Here is a 27,704-nt window from a genome sequence, read left to right on the forward strand (position 1 = left end):
GTGCGGCCCTCCATTCACGTCGATAATAACTTCGTCGGGCCCGGAAGGAGTTTCCTCTCGTGAGAATATCGAAAAATTTTCGCGCGCAGGCTTTTACCAACCGTAAGAAAATGCCCGCGAGATTATTACCTTTCTTATACGAGAAACTTGGAATTTAAAAGCAATAGAACGAGGCCAAGTGGCTTGTATACCGTAACGGTGATTGAATTTCCAAGGAGAAGATTGTTAGCAGTAGAATCGATCTCCTTTTTTTGTTAGAACAGTGAAAGCATTCATGGAAGGCCATTAATGAGGATTCTATAGATCGGAGAAAAGAAATGGAAGGATAATAGCTAAGTAGTTTAGTATCGCGTACGTTTGTATTTGAAACTCGCTCGAGGCGAGTTGCTGGGATAAAAATTAAAATGCCTACTATTTTTGGTAGAATTTGAAAGAAAAAACCTTCTAGTCGAAAGACAATGAGTGTATTGTCTATAGATTTGCTTCTCCAGGTTATATGCTGATGAGTACGTTCTCTTTCCATTTTGGCAGTGAATTCCAGAAATATATATTCTAACTCAGAGGTAGAACGGAAAGATATATTGATATTAGTATTTCATTTACGAAATAATCGAGTATTTTAATTAGGTTCTAAAAATCAATTCAAATTATCGCTATATTCCCGCGCAAACAGTCAGCGTGTCAATTTTTCGCTGCCTATATCGTTCCGGCAAGAGAAAGAACTTTCGAAATTTCCTGCGATACAGCTATACGGACACACGTTCACGTGTATCACATCTGCATACATTCCAAACGAATGCATAATTTAAGGTATATGCAGTTTTGGTTGGTAGTGTGGTTACACGAACGTGAAACGTGAAAAGGTGGCAGTTCGTACTCGTCGTGCTGGTGGGGAAGAACGAAGAGTAGGGGAAGACAGCGATGAAAGTGGAAGGGGTGATCACCCCTATCGCCCCCCCACTACCTCTGTCTCCTTCCACGCGGAGATAATTTTAGAATCGACAAAATAAAACATTGGGTTGCACATGTTCACTCAGCAGCTGAGACTAAATTGAACTTCGAAAAGGCGAATTGGAAGATCTATTAATTCAGTTTATGCAACTTTAGATCCTTAATTGTAATCAATGGTTTGTTTGGATCCAAAATAAAATACATTTGATGATTTAGAAAATAAAGAGAAAGATTATGTAATGAAAAATATCTCAGTTGTTTTGTAATCGATATGTAATTATAAATATTTTTTATTTATAACTATTAATAGTAGTAAAGAACATTACAAAATTAATAACGAATGGAAATATGATATGCTTTCAGGCGATCTAGAATTTTGAACAGACATTAACGTAATTAATATGGATGAGGCGTCAACTAACGCTTGATACCACGCTAGTATAATACATACAAATTATTTTCTACAGTTCGCGTTTCAAAGTTTAACCAGCTGACTTAACGAGCGCGCAATAAATTATAAATAGAATCTCATTTATATTTTCCGATATATGCATTTTGTCAGAAATGATTTAACAGCAATATTTACATAAATTCTAGGAAAGACTTACAAAAAAATAACTTAATAATCCAAAACAAAATTTTCTGAAAATCCAATAGAAATCCCCAATATAGAAATACTAAGAAATGTATATGTACAAATAAAGGAATTATTGAACAGAAAAGAAACGCCAGGTTATGCAGCTCAATCATAAAAAAGAAGTAATATCGAAGGAACGTCATGCAATGGTCGTGATAGGAAAGGTGATCGAATTGAAAGAGGACAGCTTGTTTCATCCTGAACAGAATTCGCGTGGGTGGTGGTAGAAAAGGAATATCGTGGTGGGGATAACGGTTGCCCCTGTTTATTCCCCCACCAGGCTCACTAGTGTTTCTATCTCTATCTCTCTACCCTCACCACGATGAGGTTTCTCTGAAGTAGGGAAGGTTCGTGTCCAGTCGTCGTCGGAGTTTCTGATAGTAGAACCACGCGACTCTTGCCGTCTTATCGCCTCTTGCTTTTTATCAATGGAGAGCTCGTGTCACCGTCTTTCACGTTTACGTACGCACGCCTCGCGATTACGCTCAACGACGCACGCGCGATATCGTGAGGAAAAAAGAAACAGACGCTCTGGACGTCCGATTCCAAGGGAGATCAGCACGGAATCCTGCCCGTCGCGTTTCTGGACGACGGAGAGTTTCTCGCAATTCGAAGGAAAGTCGATGGAATAAAACAAGCCGGTTCAAAGGCCCACGGTGTGTGTGTCACTCCGATTGGTTATATAGCTTCGTTCGAAGCCTGGCTTCGGTTTCTTCTATTCGATATATCGAATATATTGCATCTCGGATCGAACGCGCCAGGAAAAGAGAATTCACTTGGAGGGCTTGATACACTATATAGGAAAAGAGGAGCGACGTGATCTTTGCTATCTAATTTATCGGTGAAAGAGTATTCAAGCCCAGGTCAAGCGGAGGAAAGAAAAAGAACCGTTTGAGAAACCGAATCGCGGCTTGTACGGTCTACTCAGCTAGTTTAGGCTGGCTTTACTCTGATGGAGTTGGACAGCCTGCCTCGACCGAGAAGAATATCGTTTATGGCACGAATTTAATCCGCTTCGATCTCTATCGCTCTTTTGACGCTCTCGTTTCGTTACCGAAAAGAGAAAAGAAAAGAAACCAGTTGTGGGGAAAGTCAAGTAATATTTTGATTGATACTGAAACGTTCTACCAAGCTTGGTATCGTTTCAGGAAATTGCCTGTACTTTCAATCAGCCCGTTTAAGAATCGATAAAAAATATTCGTAAAAATATTGTATCGAAACTAAATGCAAGTTATATTTACTAGAAAAATAAATATAAAGAGGAATTCAATGATTAAAAGGAGTTTTCAAGGGATTCTTAAATTATAGAAACAGAACTAACTAAAGATAAATCAGATTCCAATCGAAACCACGAACAATAATTTGCTCGAATCTAGTAATATATTTCGAGGGAAGGTATTTTTGAGGGCGTATTTTTGAAGATGATCGTCAAGCAGAGCCAGAGAGTCTACCGAGAGTAAATTAAGGCTGAACAGAGTTCAATCGAAAATCAGTCCTTGAATTTGATGCGTGGTACGAAAATAGTTTAAATAGGAGAAAGGTGCGCCTGTTAAAGAACGCGTTTACTTTTGAGGACGCCATAATTACGTTCCATGCTTTCAGTATCTGGAAAAACATTGGATATATTTACTTTGTTCGGTGCAAATTAAACATCGGAAATCTGATCCAGAATAACAACAGACAGGATTTGATCTAAATCTGTACTTTACGGAAGAATCCGTGACCAAGAGAAATTTAAAGGGAAAGATCAATAAAATAGGACAACTTTAATCGGACGATCTACCATAAAAACGACACACAAGTACACACATTAAAAGCAGGTATTGCAAATTTTCTTATGACGACACAGAATGCCTTCTGCTCGTGCACATTGTATGCTATATATACGTTACAAGGTTACGAGGAAAAAGAAACACGCTGCACAGTAAACGTAAAAAGACAACGTAAATACACCGTGTATTATACATAACAGAGAGGAGAGATTCGTGCAACGGAATCGAAGGAAAACTTGCACCGTTGTGCACGGCTCATCTCTCCTTTTTACTCGACTTTTAATAACTGTCTCTCTCTTTTTCTCTGTAACCACGATCTTTCTCTTCCTTCGAATTTCCCGAGCAGGCGAGCCAATTGACACAACGTATTTATCGCGGAACAAGGTCGCTTTTTAAACACGGCAAACATACGTTCCGCAAAAATCGCACAAAATTTATCGTCACACAAAAAAGTAATTGCACTAATATTACGAATTAATTTCATGATTAAAATAGAAACGTTTCTTGACATCATTGTAGGTAATAGATAATTTTATAGGAAGAATTTAAAAGGAAAATTGTTTTAAGAAATTGATTTTGATAGAAATTATTAGATTTTTAGGGAACAGAGTGTAAAAGAATTCCAAAGAAAATTGGAGTTTTCTTGACGAGAAAAGAGTATGTATACGGTAGATGTATCCAAAAACAGTTCTCGTGTATACAAAGATTGACGAATGTGTATTCCAGGAAAGAGGGGATAAGGATAGGCCATGTGGCGTCGTTAACTCAGGATCGTGTATATCGTTCCTGATGCCCTGTACGAGTTACATATTTATAATTTTTCAGTCAATTATGTTATGTTATTTTATAATTGATTAATTTAAACAATGTGCTTAGATGAGCTTCTTTAAACATATTTTTTGATTGGATCTTAATTGATATTCCTAAGGCTTTATGAAAACATAATCAAATGCCTTTAACATTATCAGTTTTATTTTTTCTTTTTTGCAGTTATTAAAAACATATAGATTCCATTAGCGTAACTAATATTAACTTGTTTGAAACTCTAACTAAATCTGAAATGTGATTATATACATCTGTTTTATTTTCATCATATACCTTTAATCATAATTATTTATGTACAGTACGTTTAAATACGTTAGAAACTGTTTGTTCTACGATTAATATTATTATATAAATATAATTCCCCGATCAAACCATAGGATTGAAAAGCCATCAGAATTCCTGGACCTTGTAGGAGGTCGCGCATTTCGTACGCTCTAAAATGGTTCCAAAATGGTGGGAGGTGTAGCGTCAGATGGTGGGGTACTGAATACAAAGAAAAATGCATTGGTTCACGAAGACAAGTGATAAGACATAACAAGTACAATTTTCTTCGTTCATTTTTTTTCCAATATATATCCGCTTCTTTTTCTACTCGCAGCTCGACCCGGGGTCAAAGAGCATCGTAGTTGTGAACGAATGAAGGCATCGCACCGCACCGTCCCGTCACGCCACGCGTTTCTCGCTGATGATAAAACCGATGGAATAGCGGCGATCTTGCTCAGTTTGTCCCTACTGCTCCGTGCGTCTTCTACAAGCCGCTTATCGGGACTATGGCGAGAAACGATTGTGTCTTTTCTCTACGACTCACGTTGTTTTCCAACTTCTGGAAAACTAATCGCAAATAACAGCTAATCTCCGATATTGGTATCTTAACTTTCATTAGCTTCCATTAAAAATAATCGAGAAGTCGTGTTATAAAGAGAAGTGTTATAACCGGTGTTGTTACTCATTCGTATATAAGGAAAAGAACAAACTAAAGTAAATACACCGCCTCCTTGAAGTATGTAATTCATTCAACGGAGAAGTTACATCTCGAATTATTTATCTTATTTGAGAAGTCTCGAGTGTCGCCGTGCGTGGCGCGGGCGGAATGAAACTTGGCCTCCTGAGCGACTAACTGTTCCGAAGGAATCGATCTTCGATATCGACTAGGTTCGTTGCTTACCTATGAATTTCCTGTTTACCCAGTCGACTTAAAATGACTTGATCGATTGGGAACACCGGAAGTCTTCCGTTCAGACTCCTTGACACATTCGTAAATTCGTGATTTTACATAGAGTGAACAGTAAAATAATTGAATGATAAACGGTAATTTACTACCGATTGTGATCGTGTTCCGAGTGTGATAAAAATAAAAATAATTTAATAGACAGTCGTTTGACACGGCCCATCATTTTTTAAGAGCGATAGGAAACTGTGATATATATAAAATAGAAATAAATATATAGCGGCAAGAAGGAAAAATAGGGGAAAAATATAGAGAAAGAGAGAGATCGTGAAATAAAAGACAGAGACAAGAGAGAGGAGAGGCTTTGGGGAAAGACTCCAAGCCAGAGTGGTTTAAACACGAGCTCACTGATACTATAGTAGTACAGTTCGAAGAGTGAGCAGGAGCTATCCGTTTAACCAAAGTGTCGTACAGGAACGCGTTATGGTGGTGTCTAGCAGCTGACAGCGCGCGGCCATACACGAATTCGGGTATAAGAGGGGATCGACGAACGAGCTTCTTGCCGATTGCTTCACCATGATACGAATATTCGCAGACACCTTCAGGAATTTAATAAGTGAGTGTCCTGGAGATACTGTGCGTTAAATCTCATTTATAACTGCGACCATTCGTCGAAAGTAACAACATTGCTAGCTTTTAATGTGTTAACCGGGAAAAACCAGTTATCTGATTACTAGGATTTTTAATTTTTTGAATATAATAATAATGATTCCTTTATTCATAGAAACTTTTCAGCGTATTATTACATTTCTGTATAAACTAAATTACGTCGTATATATATTTAGAAGAAATCGATCTATCTGATACTGATTTGTTTCTATTAACCTTAAATTTCGTAATTATAGGATTTTCTGATTAAAGAATGGCCCGGTTAATAGATGTATATCATCAATTATATCAATTTATATCATCATTATATAGATTTATATCTTCAAACGAACGATGACGAGATATCTAATTTTATTTTGTGATTTGTCAGTACAGTGCACAACGTTATTTATTAACAATTTAATTGAAAAATTGGTCTACCAACCGTATTGTTCGAAAAATCAACTGAGAATCTCATTCTTTATCTGTTAGTTACATAACGGTTTGTTTTTCCATTGATTGATAGTAGATTATTGTAGATATAATCAGAGACATATACAAATCATTCTTACACTCATCTAGAATAATCTTCTTTTTAAGTAACACGGGAAAGACAAATTATTGGAACACCTTGAATCGAATAACTGGTTTTAACTTGTTGACATTGATATCAAAAAATCAAGCGAGATAGACGGAGAAATAGTTGGTAAAATCAAATAATCTGACGGAGAACAGTCATTTCTTTCAGCGATCATCGCTTGCAAGTAACGAAAATGAGAAATGTTGCATCAGTTTGTTTCGCTTCATTAAGCCGCTGAACGCCGCTTTCGAAGTTGACATGCTCGCACGTTAACAAAGTCCATGTAGCGGTCATATTAATCAAATTATTTATACCGTATACAAGATCTGCGATGAACATTATCACACAGAATTACGTGAACGTATTTGTATTCGGACAAAACATGATCGTATCTGAAATGATGTTGATTACGTCATTATCCTACGTATACTCAAACATAAAAAAAGAAAGCTAACAGAGATATTTAAGAGAAAAAAAAAACAATATTTTAAGTGAAACATATTTCTGTATGATAATTGAACGAGGCTCGATTTTACGTCAGCCGCTGTTAGGAAGATCTAACCATTCTGTCCTGAATAATTTTCAGCTGACATTGTACATAATCTATAGAAATTTCGTTTGACCGTCTCCAATAATTTTACTTGACTCAACAGAAAAATTGTCCGTCTTTATGTTATATAATTTCACGATGTATAGCGAATGGCCAATTATTCGTTAAGATCGTCACTCTATTTCGACTTCTATTCTCTACAATAGAGTCTACGCAACTTTATCTCAAATTGCATTCAGTTATTGACGAGCGAAAAAAGAAGAACGAAGCTAAGTTCACGAGTTCACCTTGTGCTCGTCTTATCGACCAGAAAGGAAGCTTTTCCTCCGACATTGTTTCTCGGCACGCCTTTTATCGACGATTTCCATCAGTCTCTTACGCGCACATGATCAATTGCTGCCTTTTTCTTTCAGTATTCTCCAACCTTCTCCTACGGCACGTAGTATACGTGACTGATGCAACGTATCGAGACTCGTTCTAAATTCTCCGCTCTTCCGCACCGTCTGAATTTGTACACATATTCTGCAGACAGCTTTTCATGGCCTTTGTACTCAGGTCTAAAATTAGGCGAATAATATGACGCAGTATCAAACTTCCGATCATAAATTCGTCTATTCTCGTATAGTTCAATTGACGTCCCCCCTCCCCCTCCCCTTATTGCGATCAGAACGATTCTTCTTCGTTTTACGTCACGAGTGACGATCGATTCGACTCGATTCTCACCGTTGAGGGTTGTAGAAAAAAAGTGGAGAAAATTTTCAGCTGGCAAGAGGCTGAGGTACGTCAATAGATTGCAATTTGAATCTTCATTCCCGGGAGAGGTACGGGATATAATTCTAGAGAATTATAGATAGAATTGAGGATGACGTAAGCTTTTTCTTCCAAGAGATGCAACTCGAATAATAACGGATTGAAAATCACGGTGATATAGATCAAGGTACTAAGAATTTGGATTTCGTCTCGTATTTCACGTCAGTCGCGAAAACTTCACTTTGGTTACATTTTGTAATTAATCGAGTTATACATTTATTCCGCGTGATAAATTTTCGTGATTTGGAAAAATGTAACGAATTCCTTGTAATAGTAAACACGGAATATTTTACAAACATAACACTTGATTGCATCTTCCATTTGTTATGGATGATATATTCGAGCAATTTGATCAAACTGTTTTCTCCATCGTGAAAGCGAAGTCGTTTAATTGAACAATCCACGCACGTGTGCGGCTAGAATCGCCGAAAGTTGAGCTGTAAGACGTCAAAATGGCGAAGAACAACATTCGTGTGACCAGCACGAGAGCTATTAATTTTTCGCATCAACTAGGAAGTATGCGATTCTAGGTTGCTAACTTTAGGTACAAGCGATTAAACTTTAAAGCCATCTAAACTTTTTAACTATTGCTGGAATCTCTACGAAAGCTCTGATATCAATTGTTATCGTTCTTCTCCATTTTGTTCAACACTCGTCGATATTAATTTCATATTCCATTTCATTTTCATGTTGTTCAATTTTTACGCAAGATTTGTTACGCAAGATACAGTTTCGTACGAGATAACTATAAAACGAGGAGCCAAGTTTCAGAAACTTCCTTTGTAAGTTGATAAATATATAAGCGCGAAACCACAAGCGTTTCCTTTCCAACGTTATAAACACATTCTGCCCGTTACAAAGTTTGGCAAGAATGTTTCACAAGAACAAAAAGATTCGATTCTTACTTTCGAAAGAAAGTATCTTGCCATAACTTACTTTGTCAATAACTCTCGTGGGCTCGTTTTTCCCTATTAACCCTTGTGACATTCGAATTTTCATATTTCAATCTTACATATTTCTACCGTGAATAGTAGTCGAATTTTTAATACAATCTATACAAACTATAATAATATAATAATACAATATAATAATTACATAAGTAGATAGTGAATTTTGTTGAATTAATTCTATATTTATATCAGAGTCTTTTGTGATTACTTCCATTATAACATAATCTCTCAAGTTTATTTCTTTATCCAGTATGACGTGTAGGCTTCCTGTTAATTGATCCTTGAAGATTTGTCCATAAGAGGAGCTGGTCACGATCGTGCTGTTCTCTGAAACGATTTTGCGTCTCACTCGAGGAAACATTCGGGTCCATAAGTGCATCTCGTCCGGTCGGTCGCTCTCAAGGATTAACTAAGTTAGAGGGTTAGCGACAATTGTGGCTCATTGTACGACCACTGAAGAGACCCTTCATTGGAGTACTTGAAACGCACCCGTTTCAGTCCGTTCCAGTGCCTCGAAGAACCTAGTCAATGGATGAAAATTTACTGAAACTCGTGTTTCCAACTATCTCCGAATCGCTTTAATCGGTCCTATTGAAAGTTTCAATCGGTAGTCAGTGACAAGAATCAATTTGCCTTTTCATGGAATGTATCCGCTGATTGAACAGGTATAGTTTGCAAGACGTATTGTGAAATTTTATTAAGCACACTGATTTATCTTCTGATTCAAAGTACTGTAAGGAATTCCATTTTTTTGGACCCTGTTTATTGGATGGAAATTTTGATTCATTCGTTAAAAACTAACGTTAATGCAACATTTCATTTGCAATTTTTTTTTATATTTGTATTTATTAAATTCTGTTTTTTTAAATATTGCGGCTATAAAAAGGAATTCCAACGACTCGGTTGATATCCTCCCTACCAGTAGTGTTGTTCACTGTTTGAGGAATTATTGAAAATTAGTCGATTTGACGAGCTATGTATTTTGAAACAGAAAGTCAGTAGTACATCATATGGTCCACTTGTGAGAGATTCAATTAGTTTATCTCGTTTATGTCAAACACAAAGGATTAATTGCACTTCCTATTCATTCCCTTGATCATATTTATTAATTTATCTAGTAAAATTTAGCCAAATTTAATGTAATGAAATAAAAGGAGAAGCGGTAATAATTTCGTAGAATATCAGGAAGGACGTTCAGTTTTTCTGGATTAAGTTTTTCTTACATTTTTAATTCAAGGTAATCAGTTAAATTTTCTAAGCAATTGTTGTGTACTGTTATATATTTCACTTTAACGTGAGAACAGGATATTGTTTTATAAAAATATTTGCACCTAATCTTACTTGTCATCATTCAATAATACGAAATCAAAACTTCGTTTCACCGTTCTTATTTTATATACCTTTCATACGCCATTACGCTATCAATCTTCGTAACATGGATATTATTCACGGTTGCCTTTCATCTCAGCCGCTCAAAAATAAAATCTGATATCGCACGAAACATCAAAGCAATATAAATACTTATATAATATTGTTAATAATTACTACAATTATCTGTTTGTAATTACATAAATATAGAATTCGATTGGAAGAGAAAAAAAAAAATAAATGCTGAAGGATTTACGACAGTTCAGATTATCGGAATATTTACTGTAAATAATATTAATATTGGAATATTAATTATTTCGCTATTTGAAAATCCTCTTGTGACTAATCATTTACTGATTTAAAGGATATGACAATACAGACGTATGTATACAGGGTGGTTGGTAACTGGTGGTACAAGCGGAAAGGGGGTGATTCTACGCGAAAAAAGAAGTCGAAAATATAGAATAAAAATTTTTCGTTTGAGGCTTTGTTTTCGAGAAAATCGACTTTGAATTTTCGCTCGGTACGCGTGCGGTACGTTATAACGGATCTCACTGTAGATTGTTGTCTCGATGGAAAAATTAAAAAAAAAATTTTTATCCTATATTTTCGACTTCTTTTTTCGCGTAGAATCACCCCCTTTCCGCTTCCAGTTACCCTGTATATCGGCATTTTCTTATAAAAGTATCAGAATGAACTGAGATTTGATAAATAAATTACTGAATCGACTTGCGGAGATAATATAACAAACTAATGCATACATCTTATTACTTAATAATTTTATAAATTTACAATATAATGCACTGAAAGTCTCGCGACAAACATTCCATTTAACGATGTTACGACCGTTCGCGGAGAGACGCGGTCGCGAGGAAAACGCGTCAGCGAGAGGCGTAAATTCTCGCTACGATTCGGTTAATCGACGCCACGAATTAGTCGTTCCCCTGTTTCGGTTAAGATAACAGAGGTGGTTGAATGAATATGACACAGTATAGTAAGTTATATTTCACCGTTTATTCCAACAACTTATAACGAAGGCAATTACGCTGGTGCGTATGTACGAGATGAAAGAGTGACTGATCTGCGGGTGTGTATACCCGGTCGAAGGATGTTGACCGTTCGAAGGATGTAAAATCAGTGCTGTTCGGAGACGATGCTGTGGCGGAGGAAAGCTAAGGATGGGTGTGTCTAGCGCACGGGACCATCGGATTTGTTGGTGACGATTTTAGTTAAGAGAGTGAGGGAAATAGGCTTCGTTGTTAATTGGTTAAACGAAGGGTCTTAACCGCCCTCGAGAGAAAGTGGTTAGTGGGAGGAAAGTTGCATCATACGTGAGAAAAACTAACTTTCCCTTGTCAAGCTGTAGTAGACAATAGTCTTTAGAAATGCTTCGGAAACAAACGTTTGTTTGGTTTGAAGGACCTCTACTAGGAAATTCCTGAGATTTATGGAAGATACTTGAGACTATTGAGGGGACTATTGAGTGAGTATCCGAAGACATCTGGTTGCCATCTTGTACGCGGTGTGTGGCCTGGGCTAGGTAGAGTGTTACGCGACGTAACAAACGATTTTCCGCGATTGCTCTCGCACTTCCTCGTTTGAGAAACGGGAACGTGAACGACGCGTGGTTCCGTCGTGGATCGAAAAAATAAAACGATTACTGTGAAACGAAGCGCCGATAACCCATGTCAGATCATCGTTTCATCAGAGTCTTCGCGTATTGAACTGCGATAAACGGATCGTTCGATTCTCATGCAATCGCGTCCATTTCTTTTTTCATGCAGTATCAATAATCGACAGAGGGGACAAGGCAAAACAAGATGACAGAATTTGGTGATCTGATGCCACGATCTTGTCAATAACTCGTCGATGATCTTGTATTGACACGAATGTACCCAATTGCTTGTTGAGAAATGATTCTGATCGGCTTTCGATAAAATGTGATATAGAAATTTTCGAAATTGATAAAGTTAAGTACAATATCAAAGAGTATATCATTTGAAAGACAACAATCGATAGTTGACTGTAAGATAGAAACGAGTTCGTTTCACCTTTACAATAATAAATCATTTCATTTGATGATATATACAGATTATTTTAAATGATATAAATTTTAAACACACGACTGTTTTAATATTGGTACGTATAATGTCTTAATTAGCTGCGGATAAATACGATGACCATAACACGATCGATAATAGCGGTAGCATAAAATCAATGTAATTGGGTCAATCGATGTTCGAGCGGAGAAGTTCGATCATCGACAAATTACCCCGGATAAGGACGCATTCATATCTTTTAATTAAGAATTGTTGCGATACCGTTCGAATTAAATGTGATATCATGTTGAAGCTCTCCATTACCTAATTTCCATATCCCTTTCGATTTCAACGAGAAGAACATTAAATATCTTTAATGAAAATATTTTCTAGATCGCAACAGTGTATGAATAAAAAGAAAGATTTTGATATGACATAATTGAAAACTAAAAAATCTACTAGATTCAAAAGTAGCTGATAAATTGAGGGAATTTTATGAAAGCCAAATATGTAATTATTAATACTTTGATGTTTGTAATATTTCAATATTACGACGAGTAATATTTTCAAAATCTTGACAAGTAGGAAAAAACACAGGTTTAATTCCAAGATTAAATAAAAAGGCAATGTTCGTGACATTGAAATTGTTGACAACATACTGAGTTGTAAGAATACTTTACTCACAACAAAAAAAGATAATTATTTGTTTAGTCATTTATTTCGATGTGTAAGGTTCTTATATTCTATTCCATGTATGAGTTCATAGTTCTAATAGAAACTAATTATTTAAATGCGGATATAGTACGGATTTAATCATTCTCCTGCTGTTACTTCCTCGCTTTTTGTTGATCGTGACTATGCCTCCAAGTGGACTTTGCAATCCACGGCTTTACGTTCTCTTATTTCGTTGAATCATTAAATCATAAGACGTCGCGGAACTCAAACGAGTTCGCGATCACATAACAGTTCAATAAACCGAATTCCTTTGAACTACAACAATATATTGTTTTTACTTTCCGAGAATCACGTGAAATATGAAAATTTATTTCCATAGTCACTTAGAATAGAAATGCGACTCGCGCAGCTTCGTGTATTTAAAGAGAAAAAGCAGACAAAACATTCTAAAGATTACTTAATAGTTCAGAAATTTTGTTAATTGAGTTATTCATTTGAAAGTAAAATATAAAAGTATTTTAGATACACATTTTTGCAAATGTCACCTCAGACTATCCTTGCAAATTTCTATTTGATTTGCATATCTACGACATGCTTTCGTCAATAATTCAAACATTATTCCTCATTGCGCACATGTGTTCGCACAGATTCTGTATCTTACAATTTCATGACACTAAATTTGTAAAAATTAAATCACACGATTCTATCAACCGATGTTAAATCACGTGAATAGACATTTTTATTCGCAATTCTTCTCGCTTCGCTCCTTTGCTTGAAAAATATTCCATTTTAGCAGCGGTTATACTATACTATACTACTATTGTAACTCCAGATTTCGTTAGAGCTATCGTTAAAAAAATTTTTTTTTTTTATTTATTTGTTGAAATTACAATCAATTCTCGCGTTGAGAATATCGTTAAAAAATGATATTCATTCTATAAATTCTGGATTTAATCGATACCTGAATCTAATATCGAGAAGAAGATCAGTTCATATTATTGTACGAAACAATATAACTGATAAATCTAAAGAAATTGAAACGAGGAATACCAAATTTTAATGTTATGTACATATACCTCTCGTATTTTTCCATGCCATCTGTTGCAGATATTATCTCAACAGTAAAGTTCGAAATTATCGACAGTTTCATAGCCAATACGGAACTTTCGAAAAAGAGTAAGGTCACCGTTGAACGTGGCTGAATCATTCATTGGTCGTTCAGTCTGTAATCGGCATCAGTACCTCTCGAAATATTGTTCACTTCATTTGGATAAAACAATATAATAATTGCTTATCGTGCTTCTGCTCGTGCTCGTAAATTCGCGTTTTCGTTACGGTTCGATAAGGACGAATGTTTCGTGCAAACGTATAAACGTTATTTATAGTGAACATTGAATTTACTCTCTGGAACAACGAAGCGAGCGAAAGACGGGGAAAGTATTGCGTGAAACTGTGGCTGTTTTGCCAATCTGGTCAGCTATTTCTCCAGAATACCATCGGATAATTCTCGATTGTTCGCGTTTCACTGTGTACATACACTGAAAGTGTTTCTTGCGTGACCTTTAACAATTTCAAGGACTTCTTGCTATTCAGAGTTTGCTGATCAACTATGCTATATTAGGTGTTTGAAGTTCGGCGATCAACTATTCTAAATTAGGATTCTCTACTACTCCAAGGTGATCGATTATTTTCGATTAATTCGAAGGTGAAATATGTACCACATACTATGTTTGTTACTTTGAAACTTCCTGTTTTGTGGAAAAATATCGAATTACGTGAAGTTTTTATAGAATGTTGGTTGCGAAGATATTAGCTTTAACCTGGTAGCAGAGATTTCTAGTTCTCGTTGATCGTGTTTCTTTCCTGCAACATATGGTAAAACGTGCAATTTGCGTTTCACCAACGAGATATAAATCCCAGGCCGCGGATGCTAATTCTTCGTGGTCGAAAGCATCCATGAGCGTGTGTTTCTAGAGGAAAGAAACGGTGATCGACTGGATCGTAAACGTGTTTTACAAGGCTTGGCCATTCTAACGTGGCTTCGATATTATCGGGGGAGCGTACTCGAGGGCGCGGTTCTCTCCGCCTCTAAAAACAGAAGCCGTTTTCGAAAGCTGGCCGTTTGTCTTTCGCGGCGAACCTTCCAACGAATCGCCATCATAAAACGTACACCCTTCAGGAGAAAAAGAATTTATTCGTACATAATTGCACCATCTCGGACGAAGCGTGTTATTACTGTACTGCGATATACACGTAGAAACATTGGAAATTTTTCAGAGCATTCTTTTTTGTTGGAAATGAATATACGTTGCGTTTCTCTTTTCCTTTTTCTGCAAAAACAACGGAAAGAGACCGACGATTTATACATTTTTTTTTTACGAAAAATCTTTATATATAAAATCGAAACGAGATATCATACGTACGTTATAACTGTGATGGTTCGTTAAAAAATAGAAAAATACAAAACAATTGAAGAAAAAATGATTCAAGGAACGTAATAGGATTAGAAAGGAATAAAAAATGTATGCAAATTTGCAAATGTATGCAGTACGAAATAGAACGAAGACGAACGATAGATAGAGCTGTAATTAAGTGATTTGTTGCTCTGCTACCAATATATAAAAGTTTGATTGGTTTCGATCAGAAAGTTTGTTCTAATAATTCTCAGTGAGTTGTATATCGTGTACAGCAAAAAAGTTGATCTTTTAGTTTTTACTTGATTCCCTTCCTCGAATAGAAGAGTCGATGATTGAGAAAGTTTCTGAAATATTTTGTTGTACGGAGTTTGACAAATAGGAAACTCTAAACTGTCAACGAAGTTCTGAGACCCTCGTGACATCCTCGTGTTTCAAGTTTCATTATTAATCACTTGTTTATTAATCACTTTTCTGTGCCCGTGTCAACATCTCTGCGATAATTCCGTATCATTTTTATCTTTATGTTTGCTTAAACTGTGTGTCGCGTACCCTTAAAAGATTTATATCTACGCCGTTTGTATAAGATATTTGCACATTTATTTTCGCTGGTCAAATGTTACGTACTGCGAAGGTTATTTGATAACATATTGAAAACAAAAATGATGTTACATTCAGAAAGATCTTAGCCCGTTGAATACATAGATAAGAAAATATGTAGAATTTTAGCAACTTCTTAGTACCGGTATCTCTAACTTGATAAAGCGATAACAAATATTTTAATGTATATTCACGATTTCTCCATAAATTCTCTTTTCCAAAAAATGAAAAACGCGACTCTTCGTGTTCTTTCCCATCAATTTTCAATTTGTTTATAAACCATCTCCAAAATTCTCACATATGGTCTATGTACGTTGCACGTGTGAGTATGTGAAATAATAGTAAAAAGTTACGAGAAGCCATACCATGTAAGGTCATCAAACTTAGGTTCACTTCAGGTAGTCGACCATCGATTAGACCATTTCTCGTTCAACGAAATCATTTCTTTTATTTCGTGTTTTTACAGCCACGTCGGCGGTGATCCTGAAGACAGAGCACGACCATAATCGGTTATCCAGTCTTTCGGGGGATAATATCCTTGGCACTGGAGTTAGGATTGGTCGGGGCGAGGACGCAGTCGCAGGTATCAACGGCAACATTATGGATTCGGCGCAATCAGCCATGATGAAGCAAACAGACTACGTCGTAGGTCAGTAAAAGAAGCTCTAACATTTTCTTTTCATACTCCGTTAAACATACTCGTTAATTAAATTCTATCATCTCGTCAGATTGTTTCGGTGATTCGTAAAGTTACTCGAATTCGTTGAAATTTTCTTTCGTGTTTCGAAATTTTGCCGAGAAGAGTGATCGTTACAGGGCAACAATTAACAGCGTAAGCTGTTTGAAGAGGAAATATCAACCGTATATTTATTCGGTGTTTTATAACGAACGATAATTTTTCTTACTGTTATCGTTACGAACGAATTGTGACACTGTGATTGAATATGATGTAAGAATAAAGACAGAAACGAAGAATAGTGAAACAGAGATCGGTGATCCCGTCGTTTTTCCGATAACATATCACGTGCAACCGGCAATTCTTCACCACCGGTATTGAAACGTTCGAAAATCATTCTTAACAGCGTAATTGCTATATAATCCGTGAACTGTGTCCAAAATTGTTATTTATATGCGTATATAACGATATGCGTAATCTCGATGAAACACGCAAATGTTTAAAAGTGTTGTTATTCTCTTCGTATTTTATTTTCCTTCTTTTATCGTAGATGACACGATCGTTTTATATTTACAAATATCTTTGAACCAATTATAACGTATAACTCCATTTTGTATAAAGAACTCTTATAATTATTTTTCCGAGCAATCGCCTGGATTCTTTTGATGTTCATCATCAAGCAACGTAGTTTGCTCGATTCTCAGAATTACGGAATAATTGACGGGAATATTACAGCCCATTGATCTTGTTCCTCTTTGTTGAAATTAACGTTCAGAGCATCGTGACAACGGACAAGCCTATTAGTACGATTGTGAAAATTTCGCAGTTCGTTATCACCGTTCACATTCGCCGCGTTTGCGTCTCTCGTTTCCTCTGGTAAATTTCATTCTGTTAAAATCGTCCGATATCGGCCACGAAACAAACTGTTTCCAGATCACAGTGCGTCTTATCGAAGTTGAAAACATAAGAAGATTTTGAAAGGGTAAATTGTATTTGATTGGAACTTGTAAATTTTGTATTTGACAATTGGATTAAAAAATGAAATTTGAATTGAAATTAAAATGTAGAAAATTGTTTATATTTAATTATACAAGAGTCTTGAAGAAATTGTGACTATGATAAATTCTAAAGATTATCAGGCTTTCACAGCAGATTATAAAAAAGAACTGGTTTCTCTCTTTCTGTCTGTCTGTCTGTCTGTCTCTCTCTCTCTCTCTCTCTGTTTTGTAAGTCGTAGTAAACTTCGTTTGTTGATTAACGATTATCGATTTCACATTAAGTGCCGACCTACAATGTTATGATTGCAAAATAGAGAACAAAACAATGTTATTGTATTATTGTCCATTTAAATACTATCGGTAATCGAAATCAATAGAACCGAATTAAATGTTCAGTGTCATTCAAAGTGATTACGTATATTTATTCCGATCTTACTTTCCAACACATTCTTTTCATATCTTTTTTATATATTCTATTAATCATAAGCAATCCATAAGTAAGAGGTAATTTGTATTATCCGCATATTTCTTCATTGTTTTTGCATCTCCATTGGAATATATTGGCTTTTTGGAATACATTAAATTCTGAATATAGTACTTTCGTTATTGATCCTTTAAAAAGAAATAAGTTAACTAGCATCATGCTTGTCACAATTAAAAGTCATCCTTTTCTGTTGTTACAAATGAAAAAAAACAGTTATTCAGAAAGATTTATCTTCAGAATTGTCAATAAAAAAGAAACTGATTTTCTAGAGATTTTCATATTTGTATTTTCATATTTACATCAACATGTAAATGAAGATGACTCTTACAAAAAACGCAGTTTTTTCGTCAATTACCATTATAACTCGATCGATTAAATAACAATCAGAACGCAAAAACGTTGACACTCGAATAACAAACTTCGACCGATTAGACAATCCGCATAAGTACGAAGTTCACTGTGCCACACGCTTCTCAAGTGGGAGGGAAGAGTGAGTCGCGGAATGACGAATTGTAGAAGCGGAAGACGAAAATCCGCACGATGTACCTACTAATCTATGTTTTTTTAACCTTTGCAGATATTGTCTTGCCAACTGTTCTAATTGCTCTGCTATTCGTTGGCAACGCCATCATCGTCTACATTATCTTTCAGTATAGAAAGAGGTGAGTAAAGGTCGTGCAGCCGTGCTATTTGTTCGCTCCAAAGTTCCTTTCCCTTTGATTTTAATTGTTTCTACATACAACGCAACCTGTTTGATTATACATGGCGAATTCATGATTTGAAAATATCGCAATGGCATGTTAAATGATCGTTGCTTGCTATCATTCTGGTCAATTTTCAAGGAATCTCGAGTAATTTCACTCTCCTGAGTAAATCTCTTCATTGAGATATATATATCTGACACATTAGTATATTTTCAATATGTGACGTTAGAAATTCAGTCTACGAATTCAGTTCCAAGAACTGGTAGGGATAGCGATGGTCAGTTAACAAGGCAAAATCCTGGTTAGTGTATTGTAGTATATTCATGATTATTTTGAACATTTTATTTTTTGCTGACCAATTTTTAAAAATATTCTTAAATCAATAATTAAGTAAATATAATAAAATTCACGTATGAACATTCTGGCTTATTTTGATTCGTCTTTGGTGTCCTTGAACAGTCCAATATCCAATGATTGCAGTTCACAACAAATATTCTTGCAATGCAGAAAGTGAAGCTTAAATTTCGTTTGCAGGAAAGTTTCATCAATAGAGCAGGGCGAGGAAATGTCTCTACGTAATGCAGCCGAGGTGCCACAGGTGTGATTCGTGTTAGAATCAACGATAAAATTTACGGTGCCAGCCCAAAAAGCGTCAGCGAGAAGGCCTACGTTGCATTTTTCTACGAGGATGATCTCCAAACGAAAATGGATCTCTAAAAAGAGGATCGTCGAGGAGTATCGAACATTATCTTTTTTTCTTTCTTCTCCACTTTTAGAAAGAAGAATAATCGTCGAGTCTGCAGATGGATCCTCGAAACTCGTGTTCATTCGATTTTGATAGTTATATGTTCTTTGGTTGGGACACATGACTGGAAAATGTCTTTTTTACACGCGCGAAATTCAGAGACGCTCTCGAAGAAAAGACTATAATGCGCTCGTCGCCACTCGTAATAAGAACCGCTGTCAATATTTAGGAATCCAGGCGCCTAATTAGTGCTGCCATGGTCTTCTACCTACATGTTCACGCATACAGACACACATACGTACACGTAAACTTACGATAATGTATTATAATGTAAGGAAATAATATATTCTATATTTCGTCCAAATTGTGACTTAAGTTAAGAATAAACAGATGTTTTCATAATACATTTGCCTTTCCGAATACTTCATTAAATTCTATTTTCAGAAGGATAATATTTATATATACATGATTTTTATGAAATCTAATTGGAAATTTATTTAAAAAATTAAACTAGAATTAAATTAGAAATATTTTTGTAAGGGCTCGCCTAAAATCTCCTCCAAGGTGCGTACTGCATTTTGAGCACACTTCTCCGTAGTTTCGTCTTCGTCTTCCAACATTTCTGCCAAGAAGGGTATAGTTTCTGGCAAGAGTGGCATGAAATCTTCGCCAAGCTTCCTTACAATTTCAACCTATATTCATGTGAAATAAAATATTAAATTACTAGCATTTTATGAACTTAATCGAATTGTACTTCTGATGCGTAATCTGATGTATAATCGTTCAGTAACGATATCATTACAATATTATTTATAACCAATTATGAATTAATATTAATCACCTAATAATAATTAATACATTTAACTTGACAAAATATAAGCTTTCACTCACCAACGCATTCAGTGCAGCGGTTCTAACATATGGTTTCGTATGTCTTGTTTTCAGCAATGTCTGGTACACTAATTGCTTGTGCAAAGAGTCATCAGGAATGGCACTAGCGAAGGCAGCAATACAAGGCACCACTAATTCACTCGCTCTTTTCTCATAGCCCTCTGTGGAGCCCAAAGTATTCTCCAACTGATCCACAATTGGTTGAGCCAGTATTTCGAATCTCTCTTGACTCACGAAATTATGAGCGTCGTAACTGAAGACTCGATATAGAGTCAATAAAATGGCTTCTACTAACTCGATTTTGCTAGACTCTTCAGGCAGAGTCATCTCCTGCGGTTCCTCTATGATCGCTGGATTATTACTACTTAACAATATTGCTGCATGCTTGATGAAGTGACCAGCAAACAGAACGAAAAGTGATTTTAGACACTCTGCTATGTTGGCTGAAAGTCTGCAACAGATGATAAAAATTTATATATTTTTATCCATGATTAGGCAACCATAAGTAAACTTTAACACACAAAAATGCAAAAAATTACAAAATAAAATAAAACTCAGATAAAATAATTCAATCAACCTGTAGAAAGTGATATTTCGTTCCTTGTACTGTGGATTTCTAGCAGCCCAGTCGTAAAGTTTATAATAAAGTGGTCTAAAGGTAGTCTCGCTTAGTTTCAGTACTAAAGCAACCAATGCTTTACTGGCGCTTTCCTCTACGACCACCACATCCTTCAACGTTAATTCCAATTCGTCTACTTCCATGTCATCTGGCGAGTTTGAAATATCTTCGCGAAACTGTAAAACCTTCAAGAAGAATGTGCCTAAATCCGGTATAACTGCGTTTATATCGTTAGGCTGAGCACTATTGAATGATTCTACTAGGACATTCATCAGCGCTGGGATACGTTGGTACAATTTCTTTGCAAGTAACGTCATATATGTCCTGTTGACTGCTGGTAACAGCACTCGCGAAGGTATGCACGTGGAGAGTTTCTGGGTTGTTGCATTTAATCGTGATATTACGATGCCAATCTATGAAAATGATAAACAAGGAAAATCTTCAAAAATATTGATTATCGTTTAATTGTATAATGTAGTCTCAAATATTGATAAAATCATATCAGATAGTTAAAAACTATATGTAAAAAATCTCCAAAAATATAGTAAACAATAGGGAATGAATAGAAAAGGTGAAAACACTTTGAGAAACCTACGAAATGTGGCTAAAAGATAGTGAACAGTTAGTATACGATTGTTTATAAAATACATTTATCGCGGCAACAGAAGTATTTAATAAAGTAGTAAATCATACCTTTTGATGTTCCGTATCAGTGTACAGAGAGTTTAATCTCGCCAGTTCAAACAGTAACTGATCCAAATACAAAGATAAGAAGTTCCCTACAGATTCGACGATCTTTTGCAACGCGCTTACGATACTGACGACTATTACATCCGGCACACCTTGATGGCAGTGATCTTCTAACAAATGCAGGATGGCCGGTACAAATTTGTTCAATGAATGTATCGCGTGAATACGCATAGAACTGCATAATTCCGCGACACAAAGAGCAGCGCTGGCTAGTACTGGTCCTTCCCTTGAACCTAACAGCTCAGTGGTCGCCTCCAGAATCTATAACAAAAATAGTAATAATAATAATAAAAATTCGTATCTATTAATTTATTTAATTGTCTATCAGTAATGGATTTTTTTCGCAAAAATATATAAGATATTCAAAATACGGTCTTAATTATAATATTGTAGTTGCCAAATACAACAACTCTCCATTTAAGATTTATTTTTTCAGTTATGTTTACAAAAATATGAAATTGCATAAACATCCGCAATCTATTAATGACCAACTGGTCAACCAATAATTTTCTATTTCTGTTAAATAATATATCGACTTACCGGTTTGAACAGTATGGGATTATCGCTAGCCAACAATTTCGCCAACAATTTTATAGTAATCAAGACAGTTTGCTGTACAATCTCCTGTTCCTGCGTTTCAGACTTTACTTCCACTGATACCGTCTTCGATAAAGCTTCAATCAACTGTAACAAATCTTCATGATCCTCTTCATTAAACTTTCTTTGTTGAAGACGCGTGTTAAGAAGCTCCAAGGCTTTTCTCTTCACTGTCAGTAAATTATGTTCTATCAGACGCTTGATACTGACCAAGAATATTCCATTTGGCAATAAATTATTCACCAAATCTAACACGTCATATAAATGATGCAAAAGAACCTTCCAATATTTCGCAATTGGCTTTCCTTGATGTTTATCAGCATTCTTCGAGGTACATTGGATTAGTATGATTAATTCAACAATCAGTTGATCATAATATGGTCTCACATTATTCACTTCGGTAGAATCGAACTCGGCGACTTTATTAATAAGATCAGGTGACGATAACAGATTACTTAAAAACTGGACCAGAGTATATTTATAATGTCTTAAGTGTTTAGGACTACTAGTACTAACATCAAAGATGTGTTTATATTTAAACGAAATCGCAGCTCTCCTGCCTTCTTCGTCTTCTATGTCTACAGGCAATTCCTTCAGAAACTGAGTCAATTTCACGCAAACCTGAATAAGTCTCGTGGGTGGAAATTCTTGAGATACCTGTAGAGCAAATTCTAATCTCTGTCCAGGTGTCTTTTGATTCGTAATACGCATAGTACTCGACATAACGTGGCTTTCGAAACTCAACAAGTAATACAAATGAAAATGATTATCCAATAATTGTAATAACTTTACAAATAATGGAGTTCGTCTATGTTCTGGAATATCGGGTAACGAAACGATAAATGTTCTTAGAACCTCACAAGCGTGAGTTTCATTCTCAGCCGCGTTTATTATAGGAACCACGGTCTCGATGGTCTTGGATATTATTTGAATAGAATAAGCATCGTCCTGACGGACCACAGAACTTCCCATGAAAGTGAAAATAGGCATTATAGTATATAGAGCACACCTCACATCGACGATTTTTAATAACTCTACTAGAACTAATAGAGCATGATGATGAGTTTGGGGATTCCTTGAAGTTCTAATACATTGCGTGATTAAGTCTATTTGTAAATGAGCATCACGAATAGGCAATTTCTTCACTGTCAATCGATGAATAGTGGATAGTAATAATTGGTTCGTATATTCTATAGGACTTTGTTCCTCGAAACTGAGGCATGTCTTCAGCAAATTAAACAGGATCGGGTAGAGTAATTCCTCATGTTCGATATTGTCAGCTTGTTGAACGAACTCTAAGAGAGTCACGCCACGTTTCCATTCTCTTCTGTTGATTATGGTTGGGTCAGGAGCACGAATGAGACTGATCCGTCTTCTATTTTTCATTTTACTGTCGTTTAATTCAGCATTCTTGAGATCCTTCATGATCTGTAGCTCGTCAACTACGAGCTGTGCATTCACTCGAATTTTTCTCATTGCTCTATTGGTTGAAGAAATAATGTTTCCTATTTCACAATCAGTGGCTACATCTACTAATTTAGCTAGAATTTTCTTCTGAAGAACATTGGACGCTTCTTCAGCTTTTTGGAAGAAGGTACTTCCTATTTGTTTTAGAAGAATCACACTTGGTGGATGTTGATTTCCGGATTCTGTTATTACTTTGATCTTGTGCTCCTCTATGCTAGCTTCGAATAACTTCCAAACTTGTTCAACAGTGAGTGCCTTTACTGTTGCGCTGTTGAATCTCTGAAGTATGTTTTTCAACAAATTTCCTGCAGATTTATTTTTAGGATCAGCCTGAAGCATTTCTAAAAGGTGTAATCCAAGAGGAACTAATCGTTGAAGTATTGTGGGCCCATTCACGTAAACTAGAATATCAAGCAGCTGTGATTTAATATGTAAAGGAGTTTGCTGATCCATGACTATCTCAAATAACATTTGTTGCGCTTGTTGTAGCCTCTTTCGAAGATCCGTTTTCAATTGTTTACATACATCTGGATCAGGTGATAATAGAATGTAAAGAGATAAAGATAATTGATCAGGATCTAAAGATATTTCTGGGCTTCTGATGACAAGTTCTTGCAGTAAGGATGGAAAAGGATTCACCATTGTGCAACGATTAAGCACTTGAGCACTTGAGCACTTGCTTATGAGCTTCTCGAGTACTTTTAATGATGCTATTCGACATTCATTGTTCTCTCTGGCTAACGAAAGTAACAAATTTGTAACAAAGACTTTATCCTCAAACGCCCATTCAGTAGATTTGCATTGATTCAGCAGGACTTGAGTTATCTTCAAGCAATGAAAGGACGTTTGCACCTTCACAGGCTTTATGTACAGTTGAGAGAGAAAGCGGATAAGATCCTGAATCGTGGAGAAATGTCTTTGAAAAAATATTTGTAGACAACGAGAATAATGCTTGCACCAATATACATTATCTATTCCCTCGAAGAACATCTCAAGAAGTCTCAAAATCAAATTACTACGATGTTGATTGTTCTCAAAATCAATCGCCGGATTTGACTTCAAATCGAGACGTCTGTGAACCATTTCCAGAACGTAGGTACCAACTTGCAATGGGAGAACACCTTGAGAAGTTAATTCTATGGCCATTTGTATATTATCTCCTGTAATATTATTGCAATTTTGTAATAACTTTACTTGCGGGTATTTTTTAATCATCTCCGTAGCCATTTCGATTACCTCTCGAGCTATTTGCGGTTCCAGAGATCCAACAGGGACTCTACATACGGATCCGAGTAAAATTAGGTTGAAAAACATGGAAGCTGCATCACCATGAGCGATCTGTTGCTTCATTGCGCTTAATATGCTATCTGTTGGCGGCAGCAATTCCCAGTTTAATATATTATGAAAAGATGCCGATGAAACAGCCTCTGCGTTCGGTAATTTTCCTAGATCCTTCTGCACGTGTTGCATATAAATATTGTTCCTAGCAAAGTTTGATTCTAATACTTCCATCGCGATATCCACGTCTGCGTCGTCATTTGGGAATAAATAAGGTAATGATGTAATGAATACGCTAGTATCATCTCCGACTTTACAGAGTTCTAATAGGATTTTCAATGCTGGTTTTGCTAGTATTTTCCTACGGCTGGTGTGACAAGTCGATAGTAATATTTTCAACTCATCAATCAATATATCTGCAGATAGAAGACTTGTTAGGCGTTTCGTAGAAATAGAGAGCAAAGCTTTGATTACGTCTACTTCTGTGTCACTAAATCTGGATTGTATCGTGGTTGTCATCATCTCCTGGAAACTTTCAGGAATATTCACATCAGAATCTGCCAACATTTCCAACGCTACAATTCTCTGTACAGGATTGATATGAATCAATTTGTCAAGTATACCAACAGCTTCTTGCGTGTCCTTGGCTCCAAAATGCCAAGATGTGACGAATTCCAATGCCAGTTTGGAATCTTTGTCTGTTTCGCTGCGTTTCATCAATCCTTTCAAGTAATCATCGAATCTTTCAGGATACGTTCTTTCAAGAGTGTGATACAATCTTATTAGAAATTCTCTAGCTTCGTTTTTCATGTCAGTTGAAAGAAACTCCTTCTGTAATACATTCCACAAAATGGTGTCCACTCCAATATCATCGAGCTTTATTCGTGACAATATTTCATTCACCATATTCTGTATTCGAACTGTTTCTGATGGACTGTCCAAAATCATGCGACAACTTGTTTGTAGTAATGATACAATGAATTTTAATATATTCACATTAGAGGATTGAAGCTTGATTGCGAGCTCGATGAACCAGGACAATTCTGATAGTCGAGTAGCAAGACTTTTTGGAACTGTAGTAAGTTGATGAATTGGTATATTGTACAAGAAGAATAACAGGTGCAATGCTTCCTCTTTTAGATGCGTTTTCTTGAATATCTTCAGAAGTAATTTTTCCATAGTTATATCATTCAATTTCTCTTTGAACGCCAGTTTTGCTAAGATCATGTAACTACTGGCTACAAAATCGGAGATGGAACTTTCTAAACCTTTTAAAATAGCTGGTAACATATGACCCATTTGTACTTCGGAAATTCCAGATGATTGATCGATAATTCCTAATATTGAAGTTGTGTAAAATGCATACAGAGTACTTAAAGAAGACGCTCGCTCTGAATATGTGTTAGTAGCGGTAATTACGTGATTGCAAATTAGTTTTAGCAAAGCATTATCAGAACTAAGACGATTGACTAATGTTATTGTAGCTAAGGGAACACCTGGCTTTTGAAGGGGTTCTAACCAGTGCCAGTTATCAGCATCATCAGATAGATTTAATAGTTGTAATGCTCTTGCAAACATCCGAGTTTCGTGATAAGGTAATATTAAAAGCAAAAATTGATCTCTATTAAATTCTTCTATGTGAAACCTACATATTAACCATTCAAGAGTTTTATGAGCATTATTGAGCAAGAAGTAAGGAGATAGAAGGATAAGAAACTTTTCAATCTGTCTATCTAACTTCCTGTTAACTTTAACATCTTGCACAGCACGTTCAAGATTCAGTGAACTTTGTGCAAAAAGAGTATGTTCAAATTCTAAAAATACGTCTGATAGCTTAGTCAACTCTTGCAATCCATTTTGACCTGGGGAAGAAATAAACATCAATTATTGCTTCAATAAAAAATATGTAGAGGTAGAAACATAAAATAAAGTGTGTTACCTATGCTTAAAACTGTCTCTCTGTCTAAATTAGCAGCTTCTCTGGGATCAAATAACAAGCTTGTATGTTTTTTATCTCGACGCAGTATTGTTGTTTGAGGGGTTCTTAGTTGTTTTAATTGTCTCGCAAGAGATGTAGCCATCTTGAAACTGTAATTAAAATTATTTGTAATTCAAAACATAAAAAAGATATAGATATATAAAACATGCACATAACCTTATGCTGTACATAACCTCACCTTTTTTTTATTCGTTAGAAATAGATGGAGTCAAATCTTCCTTAATATAGTACAAAGGTTTTTTACAAATATCACAAAATATTTTCAGTATTTATGATATATTAAATTACCGAAATAAAGATATACATTTGTGAGTATGTGCATTTGGTATATGTAATATTGTAAGTCGTAACCCCTAATCAACTAAAATGCGCATGCACAGGCAGATCTTTGAAGAACGTGGTCGCTACGAATTGTACGGTGTTATGCTTTTTTTCTCTTTTCACCAACGGTAGTACTACGCGTAAAAAAAACCTATCACAACATTGGGTTGTATACGATCCTTAGAATT

General features: G+C 35.8%; 2 protein-coding genes and 1 long non-coding RNA gene across 4 annotated transcripts in view; 2 read left to right on the forward strand and 1 right to left on the reverse strand.

The window, feature by feature from the left end:
- LOC117206271 overlaps nucleotides 1-19,998 on the forward strand; it is a 31,900-nt gene extending 11,902 nt beyond the window's left edge. For both annotated transcript variants that reach the window (XR_004487369.1, XM_033445452.1), the window contains 3 exons: nucleotides 16,454-16,636; nucleotides 18,723-18,807; nucleotides 19,384-19,998. Coding sequence is in view for 1 of the 2 variants with exons in the window: in XM_033445452.1 (XP_033301343.1) it covers nucleotides 16,454-16,636; nucleotides 18,723-18,807; nucleotides 19,384-19,453 (338 nt within the window). In the remaining variant the exon portion in view is untranslated. The remainder of the gene's footprint in view (nucleotides 1-16,453; nucleotides 16,637-18,722; nucleotides 18,808-19,383) is intronic.
- On the reverse strand, nucleotides 19,742-27,493 carry LOC117206269 (HEAT repeat-containing protein 1). The gene is made up of 7 exons (XM_033445440.1): nucleotides 27,374-27,493; nucleotides 27,136-27,284; nucleotides 22,395-27,058; nucleotides 21,798-22,115; nucleotides 21,063-21,517; nucleotides 20,486-20,936; nucleotides 19,742-20,286 (listed from the first exon to the last, which is right to left on the reverse strand). Exons 2-7 carry the CDS (start codon nucleotides 27,275-27,277, stop codon nucleotides 20,116-20,118), a joined length of 6,201 nt encoding a protein of 2,066 aa, XP_033301331.1. The 5' UTR covers nucleotides 27,278-27,284; nucleotides 27,374-27,493; the 3' UTR covers nucleotides 19,742-20,115.
- Nucleotides 27,423-27,666, forward strand: LOC117206277. The gene is made up of 2 exons (XR_004487372.1): nucleotides 27,423-27,503; nucleotides 27,576-27,666. It is a non-coding gene; the product is annotated as an uncharacterized LOC117206277 (long non-coding RNA).
- Nucleotides 27,667-27,704: the final 38 nt, after the last annotated feature.

Source organism: Bombus bifarius, unplaced genomic scaffold (assembly GCF_011952205.1).
Source record: "Bombus bifarius isolate JDL3187 unplaced genomic scaffold, Bbif_JDL3187 scf7180000008000, whole genome shotgun sequence".
Lineage (NCBI taxonomy): Eukaryota > Metazoa > Arthropoda > Insecta > Hymenoptera > Apidae > Bombus > Bombus bifarius.

Bases quoted from the DNA above. Each gene is read 5' to 3' on its own strand.
- LOC117206269 (XM_033445440.1), bottom strand. From the start codon at position 27,277: ATGGCTACATCTCTTGCGAGACAATTAAAACAACTAAGAACCCCTCAA. The intron at 27,059-27,135 runs GTAACACACTTT...TTTCTTCCCCAG, and splicing joins AGAGACAGTTTTAAGCATAG to GTCAAAATGGATTGCAAGAG. The intron at 20,937-21,062 runs GTTGATTGAATT...CATCTGTTGCAG, and splicing joins CGAAATATCACTTTCTACAG to ACTTTCAGCCAACATAGCAG.